Source organism: Oxyura jamaicensis, chromosome 3 (genome assembly GCF_011077185.1).
Source record: "Oxyura jamaicensis isolate SHBP4307 breed ruddy duck chromosome 3, BPBGC_Ojam_1.0, whole genome shotgun sequence".
In the NCBI taxonomy this organism is placed as follows: domain Eukaryota; kingdom Metazoa; phylum Chordata; class Aves; order Anseriformes; family Anatidae; genus Oxyura; species Oxyura jamaicensis.
Window position 1 is genome coordinate 117,086,437 of NC_048895.1, and position 17,958 is coordinate 117,104,394.

The window sequence follows — 17,958 nt, forward strand, 5'->3', positions numbered from 1 at the left end:
AGGTGTGGAGAAGCCGGGGGAAACACATTGAATTGCTCGGCTGAAAGGCTCCGCACCTTCCCCTGCTTGCCCCCCCCGGTTACATGTGTCCGAGGGGGGTCTCTCACCTTTTGGGGGATGTTGTGGAGGGCTCGGGCTGGTGTCCAGCTCCCCTCCTGGCTCGGGGGCTGCTGCAGCCTCACCCCGTCCCGGCCCTGGGTCTCTTATCCCTTTGGGAGGGCTTCCTGCTGCGCTCCCTCCCGGCTCCAGGGGTGGCTTTTGGGCAGGAGCAGGACCCGCAAGTGGTGCCCGAGGGAGCCACCAGCACCCATCGAGGCGCCGAGTCTGCCCCTTCTCCCTGCTGGCGTTGCTGATTTCTTGCCTTCCCCAATATTTTCTCCCCTCTCGACGTGACCCGGGGCTCCCAGCTCCGTCCTGCCCTGCGGGGACCAGGACCAAAGGGTCTCCGGGTGACGCTCGGTGACGTTTCCAACCTCATTTCTCATACAGAGATCTCGTCCTTCGCCCCCAGGCGGGTTTACCCGCCGGGTGCCAAAGTCCTGAGGGATTCGGAGGCTGGGCACGGAGGAGGCTCTCACGTCGGGCACGTAAATGAGATTTCCCTGAGCAGATCAGGGGAAGGTGTCTGGTTTGGTGCGTGGCTCGGGGGGGGGGGGGGGGGGAGACGGCACCGGGCCGGCGGCGCGCTCCCTGCTTTCGGGCCCCTGTCCCTGCCTTGGAGCTGAGCGAGCGACCTTCACGGCGTGTTAACGTTTACCGAGGGGTTTTGCTCGATTTAATTAAGATTTATTTGCAATCAGTCAGAGCTCCCGTATTAAGTAAATCCCACGCCTCCAATAAGGCGTCCGTGAGGCTTTTCGGCGGGGTTTAGCGCCGGCCTGCTGCTAAAATGGGGAGAGGGGAAGGGGTTCGTGGGGAAATGGTCAAGGTCGGCGCGTGGTGGGAGAGTGTGTGGCCATTATGGGATGTGAGCTGGGTCCTGCTCTGCCCTGGCTGCTCTGCCATGCCCAAAGCCCCCGGTACAGCCGGTACCAGCGACCCCCCCTCCTGGAAATGCGTGCGCTGAGTTTATCCGAGAGCCCCGGGGCGGCGGAGCAGCAAAGTGGGGGGGTTTCGCTGCCATCTCCGTGACGAAAACACGGTAATTATCCCCAATTAGATCGGCTATCAAAGCAAAAGGCCCTCTGGGCTCGTTTCGCCCCCCGGCGAGAGCACGGATGTGACCTGAGAGCGGCGAGGAGGAGCCCAAAAAGTGACCCCGGGGGGTTGTGAGATGGAGGTGACACCCCTGACATCGCGCACGTTGTCGGGGTGCCTGCGGGAGCCCCGCGTTTGTGGGTTCCCCCCGCAGGGAGGGGGTCAAGTCGTGTTGCTGCGTGCCTCAATTTACCCGTTTTTAAAGAAAATTGATGTCCTTGGCTCTCGCAGCTGCAGGCTGCCGGCAGGAGGAGGCCGTGCAGCACCGCGCGGGTCCGTCCTCGCGCCTGCCACGTCCCTGGACCTTTTGGGGTCATCTTTTAGGGTCAGCTGTGACCCGCTGAGCCTCCACCTTACTATCTCTGCCCACGAAGCTCAACGCTCACAAGGGCCAGCCTTGAATGAGAGCTTCGGGCCCTGGGGACCTTGTCGGACCGACCCAAACACCCTGTCCCCCCCCCCACCCCCCAAAGGGATGCTCCCCAAAACGCCCAGCTCCCCAACCACCCCCGCGCATCCACCGGCGGAGCAAAGCCGGCGCCGTGTTCCCAGCTGCCACCGGAGCCGCCTCGGTGACTCAGCAGCCGCGCTGAAAGCTCCCTTATTTATTTAAACGCCTGCTCCCGCTCGGCTGAGCATCGCCCCGCAGCGATGCTGCTGCTGCTGCCGCCGCCGCTGCCACTGTGCCAGCCCCGGCTGCGGCGCTGCGAGGCCGAGAGTGGCCCCCCAACCCCCCCGGCTTCGCCCCGGCCGCGATGGCTTTGAGCAGCTGGGTGCTGAGCCCCGCGCTGCAGCTCTGCGCCGCCGGCCCTGCCTGCTCCTGGGAGATGCTGCACGTGGCCGGAGCAGGTACGGTCCTTCCCCCTTCTGCTTTTCCTTGGGGCGCTGCGTTGTGTTTCGGAGAGGGGAGCCGCTCTTCGTGGCTGCCGCTGGCACCAGCATGGCCACGGGGGTTGTTGCCAGCCCTGGCACTAAGATTTGGAGCGTTTGGGGACGTGAGAGCAGAGCAAACAGCTGGCATTGGGACCAGACCTGTTTTTTTTTTTCTGCTCTCTGGTGAGCCCTTAGGGGAGGGGAAATAAAGCGAGGGAAAACCTTCTGTTTTCATCGAGCTCCGTGCTATTTTTATTCCGGTTTCTTCAAGATTTACACTCTCCCTGTCTGTGCCTACGTTTCTCCGTCCGGGCTGGGACAAAACTGACGGAAGGAGGGGATTTGGGACGGGAAAGTTCCTCCTGGTTTGCTGCGAACAGGCAGGGTAAGAGCGGCCAGCTGCAGTGAGCTCAGCCCTCGTACGAGACATCAGAGAGTTGTACCCAGAGCTGCTGCCCTGAACGAGGCTTTGTCCTCCCTCCGGCTGGAGCTGGGCCGTGTGGGATCCTGCCCACGGGTGCCCCGGCGTGGTTTAGGGTGCGGGCAGCAGGGTGCTGGCTTTCCCCATCCAAAAAGAGCTCCAAGTGCTCCCCTGGGGGGGTGGCGGTGCCTGGTGTCCCCCCTCCAGCAGGCTCCTCGGGGGCTTTGTCTCCGTCCTGCTCTGCCTGCAGGCGAGGCCTTAAAATCCTCGTGGCTGGAGAAGAAGGGGTCACGTCGGGTGAGAGGGAAGGCACTGCCTTTAATTAAGTAATTATCATCGATGGGTCCGTGCTCTACCTGCTCCTGGCTCCGTTCATCGGGGCCATGCGGGGCAGCTCGGGGCTGTGGCTGCTCCGCCAGGGTTAACCCTGAGAAACGCTCCGAAATCCCGCTGCTGGGGACGGGGTAACCGCCGGCCAGGCTGCGGGATCGAGTGGGATCGCTTACGGGGAAGCCCTCCGGGTGTTTCGTAGGGCGAGCTGGCGGCCCCGGGTTTATGGGGTCGCCGGGATCCCGGCGAGGTGGGCTAAGCCGTGCTGCTGGCCCCGGGCGAAGGGAAGGCATTGAAAGGGTTCAGGAGACAGATCACCAGGTGCGATCGGGTTCGTGGAGAGGCCAGATTAAAGGTACTTCGGGGAGAAAAAGAAAAATTGGGAAAAAAAACCAACGCTGTTCGGGGTGCGCCATGGCCGTGGGTTGGGGGGTGGCACCGTGTGACACCGTGGGGTCGCTTGGTGTCCCTGTGGGGTGCAGGGACTGCAGCCCGGAGGTTGGGGGAGAGTCAGGGGTGCTTGGTGGTGCTCAGCACCTCAGCCTGGGGGCTGCGAACAGGAAAAAGCATTTTCCTTCCGTAATGAGATGTTCTCTCTTCCTTTTTTCCTCTTGCTTGGACCCGCAGAAGATCTCCCGAGATGCAGAGACCCGAATTCAGGGGAACTTTGGATGTCAGGGCGCCGCTTCCCTGGGCGAGAGAAGCAGCCCTGCGTTCCGACGCCAAACGGTGCTGGTCAACAGCCAGTTCCCTGCCTCTCAGCTGCGGCTTTCTTCCTGGTTTTGTTTTGTGTTCTCTGCCTGCTGAATGCTGGGTTGTCATCAAGTCGCTGCCGCTGGTTCCAGGGATGTGTTTTCCACCGAGGGCATCTCCGCGCGGAGCCTTTGCCCGGGGAGCCGAGGGTTTTATCCCCGCTCACCAGCTGCGTCTCCTTCTCTTCCAGGTGTGTGCGGCTGCTGCGGCGCCCTGCGTCCCCGCTACAAAAGGCTGGTGGACAACATCTTCCCCGAGGACCCGGAGGTAAACACGAGGCGCTCTGTGGGGGTTTGTGTTCCCCGCTCCTTGTGCGTTGGGGAAGTGCTAGGAGGCGACCGGGGTGCTCCGGCCACCTGCCGTCGCCGCCAAGGTTTGCTGCAGCTCCTGCTGTCCGCTGCCTCTGGCTGGGGGGAGGCCCTGACGCCCTGCTGTGGTGGTTTCACCGTGCCAGGCAGCTGAACACCACCACTGCTCTCTCACTCCCCCTCCTCAGATGAGGAGGGGAAGAAGGAAAGGAAAGAACAACTCACGGGTTGAGATAAGGATGATTTAATTAAAGAGGGAAAATAAATAAATAAATATATATATAATTAAGGAAATATGATTATTCATTAAACAATTCAACTAAAGGGAAAAAAAAGGGAAAGGGGAAGAGGGAGGAGGAAAGGGAATAACAACACAAACCAAGTAAAGGCTGTGTGGAAGTGCAGAGGAAAGCAATTCCTCTCTGCTGCCCACCAATGAGCGATGCTTGAGCACGTCCTTGCAGCAGGGCCTCACCGCACGGAGCCGGTGTTCGGGAGGAGGACAGACGTTCTCCCAACGAGAGCCCACCCCTCCCCTCTTCTTCCTTTTCCCACCTTTTCTTGCTGGGTGTGACCCCACATGGTGTGGAATATCCCTTGGGTTGGTTCAGGTCAGCTGCCCTGGGGATGTTTCTCTCTCACTTTTTTGCCCACCCCCTGGGAGGGTCAGGGAGAGTCCTGATGCTGTGCCAGCAGCGCTCAGCAGCAGCCACCACACCGGGGTGATCCCACTGCTGTTCTAGCTCCAAGTGCAGGTACAGCACGGTGTGGGCTGCTGCAGGGACAGTTCCCATCCCAGCCAGACCCAGTACACCTGCTTTGCTCTCTTTCAGGATGGGCTGGTGAAGACCAACATGGAGAAACTGACGTTTTACGCCCTGTCGGCCCCGGAGAAGCTGGATCGCATCGGTGCCTACCTCTCCGAGCGGCTCATCCGCGACGTGAGCCGGCACCGATACGGGTGAGGGCTGGGAGAATGTTTCGCCCCCCTCTGTTATCGTAAAGACGGGCCGGCAGATAGGAGCGGGGTCTCGGGTAAGGGGAATGTGTGGGGTATGCAGCTCGTCCGTGTTCTAGGGTGTCCCGAAGCTTTCAGAGGGACCGGAGCGTGTCCTGCCTCCAGAACCGCGAGGCGGGAGCCCGCAGGGATGTGCAAACTCTTTGCAAAGTTACAAGGAGCCAGGCAAGCTGGGAGCCACACAGCACTTCCCTGGGGTTGGGATGCCTCTGCTTGAGGGTTCTGTGCGTGCACAGCGTTTGTCCCCAGCTGCAAGACTGCCGTCACCCCTCTGGGACGTCACCAGGAGCCTGCGGCACCCTCCTGGCCTTTAAAACCCCCGAGAGAGCACGCGGTGGGGATGCGTCGGGCTGCCCGGGGACTGCTCTGTTGGCTCTGCCCAGCTTGGTCCCGCCTGGTCCCCGTTCTCTCCACGTCCCCACCCCCCCAAGGCTTTGCCGTGTTTACCGCAGGGAGAGGCAGCACCTGCCTGGAAATAGCTGAGCGCCCCGATTAGAAGCGCCCCCGGGGCAGGGGGGGGAGCTCGGGACGGGCTCCTTCCCTTTGAAACAGCTCCCGGATTGATCCTCGCTGTCTGCTGAACAAAGCCGCGGCTCAGCTTCGTGCTGCGAGCTCCAGCCTGCCTTTCATCCCGGGGGAAGAGGAGCCAGCCGCCCGCCTCAGCAGCGTGAAAGCTGGCAAACCTTCAAAGCCTCGTCCGCGTTCAACCCGTCGCCGGGAGTGACGGGACGTCCAAAGCTCTGCCCGCCGTTCGGCGGCTGTTACCGGGGCTCTGCTCGCGACGCCGGGAAGAAGAAAGGCTGCCGGAGGGGTCTGACGTCTAATGGCAAGCCTTGGAAGGGGGATGGATTCCCTCCCCGTCCTCCTGTGCCTGCAGGCGAAGTTTTGAAGCCTGATTTGAAACGTCCCCGAAAAGAGAAGTCACGCTGTCGCGACAGTATCGGCCACGTGATGTTTCCGGCCTCCTTTCCTACCAGAAAGGAACTTGACGCCTCCTGCTGCTCGCTGCTCACCTCTTCGCGCCCTTTTTCCCTCTGGGCCGTTTTTTAACCCAGTTTGACAGATGGGTCGGAGCCTGGCAGGGCCAGGAACGCTCGGCTGCTGATTTTTCACGGTACCTGGACGAGTTGTAGCGGTGTCTGAAGGACGGGCTGCGGCGTGAGCACAACCGTGCCACCGGGCACCGGGGAATCCACTCGAGCGTGCAGGCAGGTTCCACCACTTCCTGGGGCCTCGGGAGACAGGATCGGTCTTGCTGTGTTTTACCAGGAGGTTTAGGACTTGCTCCTTCCCGTGAGAGGGCAGTTTTCCTCCCCGGCTGCCCTTTAGCGTGCGGTTAGGGCTGGCGCAGGCAGGCGGGCAGCTCGCTGTGTTGAGCTGCCTTTGGGCGTCACCCAGGCTGCAGGTCTGGCCCCGCGAGGAGCTGGAGCCCAACATCGAGGTTAAAGGATGAATCGTGCTCGGTATGAAGGGTGCAGCTCTGTGCCTGCCACCTCTTGCTGCGGCGGGAGATCCTGGCTCGATGCGAGCTGCTGTGGTGCAAAGATTCAGGGCTGCACGGAAACAGGAGTCGGAGGGAGGTGGTAAGGAGCTGGGAAGTTTGTTGTGCTCCGTGTCTTGGCCCTGGATCCGTATCAGGTGTTTGGGTAGCTCAAAAGTCCTGCTGGAGCTGCGAGGCCGTGCAGTCACTGCTTCTTTTGGGCATCTTCAGCTGGGAGAAATTCCTGCTCGCAGCAGTCAGAGGTCGCGCCCCGCTTCTCCGCTGGGCTCTGTGCGTGCACGGGGGGCAAGAAGCAGCTGGAGGTCGCCGTGGTCCTGCCGCAAGCAGCTCCGGCTGCTGCAGCGTTCCTGAACCCGATGCAGCGAGTGCTGCAGGACCGGCCTGCCAGCGGCAGGCTTCCCCTCCGCAGCCGGTCCAATTCGCCTCGAGGATGCGAAGCGACGCCCGACAAATCCCGCAGTCGCTGCGTCGTCGGTCGCCACCTCCGGAACGGGCACACGATTGAGATTCGGTGCCGGGCACGGGGCTTTCCAGCTTCCTCTGGCACAGGGAGCGTGGCAGGAACGGTTTAAGAAGTAGCCTGGATCTAGCTCCTGCTGGAGGAAATCCTCCTCGCCCCAGGACCTTGGGAATTAGGCCGGCTGAAGGCAAGGGGAGCCCAGAGGGAACGCGGGGAGGGGTGCACGGTGCTGCTGGTGGCCCTGGTCCTGGGACATCCAAGCCCTCCTTAGAAGGGGGGATGCTGGGAGCAGCCTAACAACCTCCTGAGGCTCTTTAGGATGTGAACTTTTCCCCGTTGGGTCAGCTGGGGCAGAAGGTTGCTGTTAGGTTGGCTTTACTGGGGAGCACCTGGGCGATTTGGGAGAAGGGAGGAAGAGGGAGGGCCGCGGGGCTGTGCCCGTGCTGACCCCGAGCTCTGCCCGCTCCCAGGTACGTCTGCATTGCCATGGAGGCCCTGGACCAGCTCCTTATGGCCTGTCACTGCCAGAGCATCAACCTCTTCGTGGAGAGCTTCCTGAAGATGGTGGCCAAGCTGCTGGAGTCGGAGAAGCCCAACCTGCAGATCCTGGGGACCAACTCGGTGAGTAGCAGCGCGGGGGGAGGCGGCGGCGCCCTGCTGCCCCTGCCCTTGGCCCCTGCGACCCTGCACGGGGCAGAAAACCCCGCTGGGACAGGGGCGGGTGGTTGTCCCCCCACGTGAGCCCTGCGATGTGTGAGGTTTCGGAGCCCCCAGCAGTGCTGCCCGCGTGCCGTCTCCGCCACTTGCTGCCTGCGATCTCTGTCTCTGTGCCCCCGGCTCTCAAATTCCTCTCTTCCAAAAGGAGCCCGAGGACGCGGGGGCCGTCAGCAGTCTCAGACAATAGCCCGACTTAGGATGATCCCCACGGATTTGGGGAGCTCTTTGTGTTCCTAAAAGGCCTGGCTTCATCAGAGCAAATAAACGGCTTAGCCAGGCCGGGGATGTGTCAGTCGCAGCCGTAAAATGAGCGAGGTGACGGCCTCACGGCATCCAAACTGCTGATCCCCGCCGGCAGCCGGTGGGGATGCTTGTGAGCTACTGGGGGTACCTAAAAAAAAAAAAAGAGGGGTTAGGTGAAGCCGAACCTCCTTTGGGCAGCGGGGCGGGCTAGGCAGATGCCCTCTGGAGTGTCTGAGAAATTCAGGGACAGCTCAGCCCTAATCTTCTTTTATCTGCCGTGTGATGGGAGAGGGACGGGCGGTGGAGACCTCTCCCACCCCCTTCTCCTTGGCTGCCAACTGCTCCCAGCTGGGAGCTGCCTGTCGGCAAACCTATTTATTCATCCTCAGCTCGGGGAGGAGCGGGAGCACCGATGGCTCAGCAGGACCGGGCTGCCCGCTGCTGACAGAACCTTCCCGGGGTGGTTTTCTCGTGGCGTGCTGCTAGGAGCTGCCTGGGGAAGCTCCTCGGGATGGGAGCGGTGCCCTGCAGAGATTTCAGGGTCCTGGCCCCGACACAGGCACCCCGGAGCAGGAGGCAGCGTGTTTCTGTGGTTTAACCGTGGGCAGCGATCGGTGGTGGGTTCCAGATCAGGAGTGGTGATTTTAGGGGGCTTTTTCCCTTGGTTTTCCGGAGCGCGGCAGCGTTTGGAGGGCGAACAGCCCAGAAACCTCACGGGCTCTCATGGCGAAGTGAGCGATGATAACGAGCCGCTTCTCCCTGGATCTGCTAACGAGGAATGCGCCTTGGGCTCGGGCTTAATTAGCGGGTGCCGTCTCAAGCAGCCTTCACAATAACGGAGCTGATGGCGAAGGCGGGAGGAGGTTGTTTATAGAAACCTGCTCCCGGTGAGTCATTCCCCGTGAAATCTCTCCTGCCACCCATCTCCCTCCTCGCCAGCGCCCTGCCATGCCGCAGCCCCCCCCGTGTAATCCCCCGGGGTGAACATAGGGAGCGGCAGCTCAGATCCACTTCGGTTCCTCCCCCTCCTTAGGAGGGTGCCGGGCGCCGTCCCTGCTTCGGGTAGGAACTGTCTCATTTCCAGTTCCTTTTGCCTCAGACCCTCGTGGATCCGTCCTTTTAAACGGCTCTTCCCCCTTCCTGACGCTCCTCTCCCGACGCCTTTGTGTCTGATGGGTTTCTTGGTGGCGGCGTTACCCCTGCGCAGCCCCGCAGGAGCAGCGTTGTGGTCCAACGTTGGAAATTGTGGCGGTGGGAGACGGGTCGTGGAGCCCCAGAGCAGCTTTTCAGCTTTGTTTTCAGCACCAGATCCCTCTCCCCGAAGCTTTGGTGCCCTCCCTGGCAGCACAGCTCTCGCTGGGACTTTGCCATCCGTGTCCCAGTCCCGTTTTACGTCCCGGGACGCAGGTTGGCAGTGGGACCGGGGTGGGCACCCCCCACAATTGCCCTTGCAGGGGCAGCTTGCGCGCGGGCTGGGCGCCACGAGGTGCTCAGCACCCGCTGACAGCACCTGGAGGGTGCCTGGTCCTCAGCTCGCCGCCAACCTCAACCACTTCTGCCGAGGATTTGCCCTTTCCTTCCTTATTTCACGACTTTTCCTGGCTCTGGGGGTGCTTGGGACGGCTCCCGCGGGGGAGCCCGGTGCCCGCTCCTTGCTGCGCGTCCTGCCCTCGCCTCCGGCTGCACGTGGAGTTGCCATGAGCTTAAAAACAAACCCAAACCAAAGCACCACGTTGTGGTACAGAGGTTCCTTATGTAACAGCCCTGCGTTTTGCTGCTGAGTAAGAGGAGCTTTATCAGCCGGAGCCGGTCCCTGTGCTCCGGGAACGGTTCCTGGTGGGGCTGAGCCAGCTCCTGCGGCGGTACCGAGCCAGCCTTTGCAGCTGACGGTATGAGTAGCCTGGCGCAGCGGGCGCGTGCTGATCCGTGCCTGGCCCCGGGTGACGAGTGCTGGGACGGGCACGCTGGCTTTGCCAGCCGCCGAGGGGCACCGGGGGCCGTTCGCCTGCTGCTCTCGTGGCTGGATGCCGGCAAACGCAGAGAGCAAGAAGAGAGCAGAGCCTGCCCCTAGGGTGAGGAAGGAGGTGCTGCGTGGCACCCAGAAAGCGCCGGGCGGAAAAACCCCGGACAGAAACCCCCCCGGAGGTAAGTCTGATCCTCCCAGGATGCTCACGGCCATCCTGAAACCTCAGGCTGAGCCTCTGAGCCGCCCCACGTGGCTCGGCCGAGTGACGCGGGATCGTCCAACCGCAAAGCTGTGCCGCTCTTGGTGGCGGTGCTGAGCCAGCGCCAGCGCCCCGTGCTGCTGCAGCATCCCCGTCTGGCAGGAGGGAGCCTGCAGCACGTGCCTGTGGCAGGAGACGTCTCGCTCACAGAGGTAGGCGTGCGTGGCTCCGTCCTCCGCCTCTGCCGGCGGGTCAGGGCTTGGCCCTTGCCCAAGGGCTCCTCTGTGTCTCTTGGCCGCTTTCCTCGCCTGGCAGAGAGCGGTTTTAGCGAGCGGCTCCTGAGTTCCTACGCAGCTCTCTGGGTGCAATCGGGGGGTGGTTCTAGGGCATTGCCCGGACAGGGAGCATCCTCTCCCTTCCTCGCGTGCCCGTGCCAAGTGGCCTCAGCTTTCCCGGCCTGCCAGCAGGAGTGCAAAAGCAACCAGCAGATTTCAGCCCCCCCAGCTCTCTGCCAGCTGCTCGTTCCCTTTTATCCCTGCCCTGCGTGCGCTCAGGCCAGGAGCTGATGCCTCGGATTTTGAGGCCACTCTCGTGCTACAGACTTTTTACTTATTTTGCCCTTTTTTTATTTACTCCTGTCGGTGTGACTGCAGGGGCCGAGGTCTCCCCTTCCTGCCCGACCCTTTGAATAACTTTATGAATTCAGAACAAAGCTCGAAAACGTGGTCATCCCTTCTTCCCCCTAAACTTTCTGGTGTGACCAGAGCGGGGAAAAAAAAAAACACACAGAAAGAAACCACGGCCAGGACTTCAGATCACCGGGGGCTGCAGGCAGACCTGGGCTGTCTTTAACTCGGAGCCTTGCTGCACTTGTGCGTGCCCTCTGCCGGGGTTTGCGGTGAGCTTGGCAGCACCCAGAGCACCCGGAGTGCTGCTGCAGCCCGGTGGGGCTGTGCCGTGACACGTTCCTGCTCGGGGACGTCCTGGGTGCAGCTGGCTTGTGGCCCTGAGCGCGTGCAAGCTGCCGTAGCGGAGTCCTTCGTGGTGCTGCTGGGGCCTGGTGCGTGTTTGCTGGTCTGGAAAGGAGTTAAGGCCCTTTTTGTCGTGGCCTCTGTGCTGACCCTCTGTTTCTTCTCTCCCAGTTCGTGAAGTTCGCCAACATCGAGGAGGACACCCCGTCCTACCACCGCAGCTACGACTTCTTTGTCTCCCGCTTCAGTGAGATGTGCCACTCCAGCCACGACGACCTGGAGATCCGGACGAAGTGAGTGCCACGAGCGGGGCCAGCAGCCGTGTCCCTGGTTCCGCAGACGTGCTGGGGGGCTCCCTGTGCCCTCAGCCTTGTTTTTTTTTTCCTGGAGAAGTGCCTAATTTTGGGAGCAGGTTGGATGCAGGCTGCATGCGCCGCTCGCTTGGTGCTGTGATTCCCCAGAGCTGGGCGCTCTTGGGCTTAAAATCATCTGCTCTTCTCTCCCCTCCTTGATTTTCCCCACGTTAAGCCCTGCTGGCTCTACGGGAGGATGAAACAGAGGCGTGGAAGAAGCAGCGCAGCACATGAGCAAAGATGAGAAAAGGCAGTTTGCGTGTTCTGTCCTGGCAGCAGGGCTGGCTCGGAGCACAGCCAGCGACGCGACAAGGGACAAACGTGCCCTTGGGCTCAGCACGCTTCAAACTTCTCGTTTCGGGGCAAAACGCGGGCAGGTGGCACCTGCAGGCTGCCCGTTGAGCTGCCTCCTCACACGTTGCTCGCCTCTGCTCCGGGGCTGGGCCGGAGCTCAGAGAAGAAGGCGAGGAAACGATCGTGGTCCCAGCTCCGAAAGGTGACGGTGCTGGGGAGCACCAGCAGAACGAATGCTCCTTCCGAAGGTGCCTCCTGCAGCCGCCGGCTCTTATTTGCCACCTCTAAAGGTGGCCGCGTGTCTCCAGACAGCGCTGAGCACCGACCAGCTTTGCTGCGATGGGAAACGGACCCTGAGGGGATTAATTAGGACAGAAGCAGACAGATTAATGTTGTTTACTGCTGCCAAAGCTGGGCGGGTTTCAAAAAACCCGGCACTTGAAATGCGAGGCGCTGATGGCACAGCGCCGTGCCTGCTGCTGGGAGCCTGTGCAGGGGAGGCGGCTGCTGCCAGGGGCAATTTTTGAGGGAAACTGGTGCCGGTCCCGGAGCTGCAGGCGCCTTCCAGAGGGGTGAAACCCCGAACCCCTGAGATTTGCTGCTCCTCTCGGGGGACTTGCAGCCTCCTGTCGCCGCTGCCGGCTTGCTTCTTTTCCTTAATCAGGAAGTAACGGCTAGAGGCTCATTATTTCCGACTGACTTCTAGGGCCCTGCCGACGCTGTGTCGGAGGCAGGAAGGAATTCGGCCTCTCCTGCCATTAAAAAGGGAGGGCTCGGTGTTCCTGCCACCTTGCTGCTGCTCGGTGGCCCTTCTTCAAGAGCAGTGTCGCGGGCAGATGCTCCCCGGGGGTGTGCTGTGGCTGCTGGGAACAGGGGAAGCGACAAAATGTGGCCAAATCCATCCCTCGGGAGGAGCCGGGCTGCCGGTGCCACCTCTCCATCCGGGTTAAGCGCGTGGCTGCAGCTCGCCTGGGGGGCTACCCAGGACAGGCTGCGGATGGGAGCCGCCTGCTGCTGCCAGAACCATCGGGGCTGCTTCAGAGCCGTTCCTGCTCGGATCTGTCGGCTCAGAGGAAGCCGAGTCCTTTCGGGATGCGGGGCAGAGTGATATCCCTGGGGTGGACCAGGCCCGCAGCTGAGAACTGGGGCACCGTCGGTGTGAACCCCTCCCGCGGGGCAGAAATGAGCACCTTTTCTCCAACTTTGTGTACAATTCCACCCCGTTTTATATACATAAGCGTGAAGTTCTGTCTGTGTGTGTGTAGGTGGGTAACCTTTGGATGTCAATTCGTTCCCCAGGATCCGGATGTCTGGCATTAAAGGCCTGCAAGGGGTGGTGAGGAAGACGGTGAACGACGAGCTTCAAGCCAACATCTGGGACCCACAGCACATGGACAAGATCGTGCCCTCGCTGCTCTTCAACTTGCAGCACGTGGAGGAGGCTGAGAGGTGAGGGCTCTGCCCGGCAGCTTCGGGGTTTTTCAGGGTCACAAATGTCGTGGGCTGCTTCGTGCCTGCACCTCGTGTGAAAAATGGTGTGGGAGGTCGGAGGGGAAACCCCGCGAGTGTCCTTGTGGGAGGATGATGCGGGCGTGTGGCGGTTTCACCGTGCCAGGCAGCTGAACACCACCACCGCTCCCTCGCTCCCCCTCCTCGGATGAGGAGGGGAAGAAGGAAAGGAGAGAACAACTCACGGGTTGAGATAAGGATAGTTTAATTAAAGAGAAAAAATATTAAGGAAATATGATTATTAATTAATTCAACTAAAGGGAAAAAAGGGAAAGGGGAGGAGGGAGGGGGAAAGGGAATAACAACACAAACCAAGTAAAGGCTGTGTGGAAGTGCAGAGGAAAGCAATTCCTCTCTGCTGCCCACCAATGAGCGATGCTTGAGCACGTCCTTGCAGCAGGGCCTCACCGCACGGAGCCGGTGTTCGGGAGGAGGACAGACGTTCTCCCAACGAGAGCCCACCCCTCCCCTCTTCTTCCTTTTCCCACCTTTTCTTGCTGGGTGTGACCCCACATGGTGTGGAATATCCCTTGGGTTGGTTCAGGTCAGCTGCCCTGGGGATGTTTCTCTCTCACTTTTTTGCCCACCCCCTGGGAGGGTCAGGGAGAGTCCTGATGCTGTGCCAGCAGCGCTCAGCAGCAGCCACCACACCGGGGTGATCCCACTGCTGTTCTAGCTCCAAGTGCAGGTACAGCACGGTGTGGGCTGCTGCAGGGACAGTTCCCATCCCAGCCAGACCCAGCACAGGATGGCAGGAGCCTGGTGCCGGGAAGGTTATTGCTGTCTCGGCCGCTGCAGGGCAGCACGGTTCCTGCGGAGGAGAGCTCTCGGCACCATCCCCGCCGTTCGGACACGCTCTGCTTGCGAAGGCTCCGAGCTGCCCGCTCGGCGCGCTGACCCCCGCGAGGATTTGTGCTCAAATGCTGCCTAAGGAATTAGGTTAACGCCAGGCAAGAGGGATGCGAGGAGCTGAAATACGGCTCTGCTCCCTGTCCCTCCCTTCTTTTGGCATCACCCCCTGCTGGCTGCCTGCTTGCCACCAGCTGGGTGCCCGAAGGGGAGTTGTTCAGCTGAGAAGCACGGAGCGGGGAAGCAGGCGCGAATTTCTCCCCGGGGTTTTTCCTTTTGAAGGTTAGGAGAGAGATGTCAGTCCCGGGAAGACGGCTTTTGGCCGGATGCGATCCCCTTTTTTTCTTGTGAACCGAAGCATTCGAGTGGAAAAAAGGCGTTTGCTGTGTTTCTGCAATGCCAGCTAGCTCCAGCGTGGAAAAGGGGAGGGATCCCCTCTGGGGCGTGCGTGTGCAGCGTGACTTGTGCTTTGTTCTTCCTCCTCTGGGAGGTTGTGTCCCCCTGGGAGGACGCTGTGCCCTGCGTCCTCGCTGATTACATCCTTCCCCCTGCCAGCGCTGAGCACCACGAGTCTCCTTCCAGCCCCGGGGACGCGGGGGCTGTTCCTGCAGCCTGACACGGTGTGGGGCTGTGAACGGGGCCGTCCCAGCGCATCCCCCCTGCCCCGTAACCCATGCACCCACGCTGCCTGCTGACCTGGCTCAGATCCAGCAGCAATTTATGCCCGGGCTGTGCTGGAGCTTTGCCACCTCCCTGGCAGGGTGACGTGCGGCCGCTGCTGTGCGAGGGGTACCCCGTGGCAGCAGGGGCTAGAGGCAGACACCACGACTGTTTAGCTTCGTCCCCTCCCCGCCTGGGCTCCGTGCCTCTTCTCCCCCGCTGCTGCTGCACGCTCGGTTCCACTCTCGTCGCCCTCCTCTGCTTTCGCAGCCGCTCCCCCTCGCCGCTGCAAGCCACTGAGAAGGAGAAGGAGAGTCCCACGGAGCTGGCGGAGAGGTGCCTGCGGGAGCTGCTGGGCCGGGCGGCGTACGGCAACATCAAGAACGCCATCAAACCCGTCCTCATGTAAGTTGGGTGTCCTGCCTTTTCGGCACAAGGGCGCGGAGAAGCAGCCGACGGGGGCTGGAGCTGGGATGAAGGCACGTGCTCCTCCTCAGCCTTTGGTGCTGGAGACGGTGGCTGGGTTTCGGGCTGAGCTCTCGTTTTCGGACGCGTTGGGGAAAGATGGCACTGGATGGATGCCTGTCGCTGAGAAAAGTTGCTTCAGAGAGCAGTTTGCGTCCCTGCTCTCACCTGCGTCGCTTGCTCCCTGCTGCTCCTGGCTGTCCCTGCCTCCCGGGGCCGCTTTTGCAGCGCTGCGTGCTTCGGGGGACCCGCGGTTACCGTCCCCTCCGTTTCCATCTCTCCCCAGCCACCTGGATAACCACTCGCTCTGGGAGCCGAAGATCTTTGCCACCCGCTGCTTCAGGATCATCATGTACTCGATCCAGGTGGGGAGCCGGGGGGATTCCGGCCAGCGGGGGCTGGCTGGGGACGCTCGTGCGTGCCTGGGAGCACCCGGGGCTGCAGCTGGGGCTGGGCTGAGTCAGAGCAGCCGCCGCATTGCTGCATCCCGACAGCGCCGAGACCGAGCGCTTGCGATGGGCTCAGCCCCCGGATGCGTCCCAAAACAGGCTGGGAACAGTGCAGCCGCTGGGCCGCGTGGCAGGGTGGGCTGGGGGGACCCCCAGATAAAGGTCTGATGCTCCTTAGCCTTGCTTTGTGCCACCCGGGTACGTTTTAGGCTGCTGGGCGCGGAGCCCGTATCTCGGTCCCGGCAGCGCCTGCCTCCCTCTCCGCAGAAAGCAAAGCCCTGCTGAATCAGACGGGTTGGCAGCAGGCTGTGAGACGCTCCGAGGGAAGCAGTCGGGCTTTGGTGGGAAGCTGCCTCTTCCCAAGCTCCCCCTCCCTGCAGAAAAGGAGGGGTGGAAAGTCCTTAGACAGGGACAGACCCTGCCAGACCTCTTCCCCTTTTCACCGGGAGCCCTGGCCATGGAAATGCCCCAAAGTGAAGGAAAATGGCCCGTCCTTTCTTCTTCCATGCGTGGATCCCTGTGTGGTGGTGGGCAAAGTGCTCCCCGTGGTGCCCCGCTTCACCCCCTTGGCAGTTTGCTTTGCTTTCGGACTCGGCCACGCCACGGCTCTGCTTGGAGAAGTGCTCTGACAGGCGCGTCGCCCTCCCCCGCCTCCATTTCATGTTTCTGATCCCACAAACTGCCCCAAATCCTTCACAGCACTGCCAGATTTCATAAAATCCCGTGAATGCATCCTGGAGGTGTAGGGTCACGAGAACGCAGCAGGACCCTTCTCCCTGAAATCCCCAGGATTAGTCGTCGCCATTTCCTTGGATCTCAGCAGCTCTCCAGATCGTTTTTCCCTGCGCAAATTGCTCCGAGCTCTTGTAAAACCGACTTCCTCTGGGTGCCCTCTCGTTTTGCATCCGGAGCTGTGTTGGAAAGAGCGAGGGGCTCAGCACAGCTGGGCGCACGTGCGGGATTTGTCCTCGGCGGCTCCGTGGGTTACAGAAGCGGGTCGTTGCCTCGCGCGCGTGGCACCTGCGCTGACGTTCCTGCCTTCCTTCCAGCCGCAGCACTCCCACCTGGTGATCCAGCAGCTCCTGGGGCACCTGGATGCCAACAGCAAGAGCGCGGCCACCGTGCGCGCGGGCATCGTGGAGGTCCTGTCGGAGGCGGCGGTGATCGCGGCCTCCGGATCCGTAGGTGGGTGCATGGATCCGTCCTCCCCGTGCCCATCCTGCTGCCCGTGTGTTTCCGTGGGAGGTGTGAAGAGCTGCAGGAGGTTTGGGGTTGCTCCCGGGTGCTGGGGGATCTGAGCCGGAGCATGCAGGAGAGCTGGGGATCCGTTGGGTGCCATTTCAGCTCGCCCCGTCTTGACGGGTGGGTTTAAAACTTGCCGTGTGTGTGGCCAAAAGGGTTTTCAGTCCGTTTATGGGGTAACGGGAGACATAAACCGCACCATCCTTCGGGAAATCTGAGGCTCCAGCTCCCTGGGAAGAAGCACGGCTCCCCTCTGCTGCTGCTCCCCCATCTCCCCCCCGTCGCCTTCGCAGGTCCCACGGTGCTGGAGGTGTTTAACACCCTGCTGAGGCAGCTGCGGCTCAGCATCGACTACGCGCTGACGGGGAGCTACGACTGCACGGCGGGCGTCAGCACCAAGATCATCAAGGAGCACGAGGAGAGGATGTTCCAGGAGGCCGTCATTAAAACCATAGGTGGGGTGTCCTGCAGCGCGTGGCCCTGGGCTGCCAGGGGGGCCCCCCAGGTGGGAGCTTTCTGCCTCTGAGTTGAAACAAAATCAGCCCCGTCCTAAAAGCAGCGCTGGGAAGCGGGATTTATGGTCTTGCGTGGTGGTGGGATCTTGCCGGGTGGCATCGCCAGCCCAGCGATCCCCGGCAGAGCTGCTGTGTGCCGCCAGGGCTGTGCTTCTCCCAGGGCTGGAGACCCCGAGGAAGGAAGGAGAGGAGGAGGAGGGGGCAGGCAGAGCCTGCTGGAGCTGGTGAGGGTGGGGAGGCACCCAAAAAAGAGGGCTTGGAGGCAGGGCTTGGCTTCTCTCAACCTGAGCCTGGGGCTGTTCCTCCTGTTTGGATGGGTTTCGAATCAGCGTGGAGGAAAAACTGCCCGCAGGGAGCGGATCTGGGGAGACCTTCTCCTGTCCCAGCCTGGCTGAGGCCCCAGCAGCTGGATGGGAGCGGGGTGGGATGGCAGACCCCCCCAGCCCTGGTGCTTTCAGGGCGGCAGGTCCTGTGGGGTGGGGGGTTGGCTGCACCTCACAAGTTTTCAGCGTGCCCTTTTCCCCGCAGGGTCCTTCGCCAGCACGCTGCCCACCTACCAGCAGTCCGAGGTGATGGTCTTCATCATGAACAAGGTGCCGCTGCCGTCCTCGCAGCAGTCCATCGAGGCCGGCAAAGCTGGGTGAGAATGGAAGCCTTCCTCCCTC

The 17,958-nt window shown here is 61.7% G+C and overlaps 1 protein-coding gene across 5 annotated transcripts in view; it reads left to right on the forward strand.

Annotated features, from left to right (window-relative positions):
• The window catches only part of EFR3B (EFR3 homolog B), a 33,589-nt gene that overhangs the window by 8,266 nt on the left and 7,365 nt on the right, over positions 1-17,958 (forward strand). For 2 of the 5 annotated variants that reach the window (XM_035322633.1, XM_035322634.1), the window contains exons 1-11: positions 1,896-2,046; positions 3,765-3,841; positions 4,716-4,843; positions 7,332-7,482; positions 11,129-11,250; positions 12,904-13,053; positions 14,893-15,027; positions 15,374-15,452; positions 16,586-16,721; positions 17,072-17,233; positions 17,822-17,933. In XM_035322633.1, the coding sequence (XP_035178524.1) occupies positions 1,953-2,046; positions 3,765-3,841; positions 4,716-4,843; positions 7,332-7,482; positions 11,129-11,250; positions 12,904-13,053; positions 14,893-15,027; positions 15,374-15,452; positions 16,586-16,721; positions 17,072-17,233; positions 17,822-17,933 (1,346 nt within the window). In that variant the 5' untranslated portion in view covers positions 1,896-1,952. Of the gene's footprint in view, positions 1-1,895; positions 2,047-3,763; positions 3,842-4,715; positions 4,844-7,331; positions 7,483-11,128; positions 11,251-12,903; positions 13,054-14,892; positions 15,028-15,373; positions 15,453-16,585; positions 16,722-17,071; positions 17,234-17,821; positions 17,934-17,958 lie in introns of those variants that run through there. The other 3 variants (XM_035322635.1, XM_035322636.1, XM_035322637.1) reach the window with 2 other exon arrangements.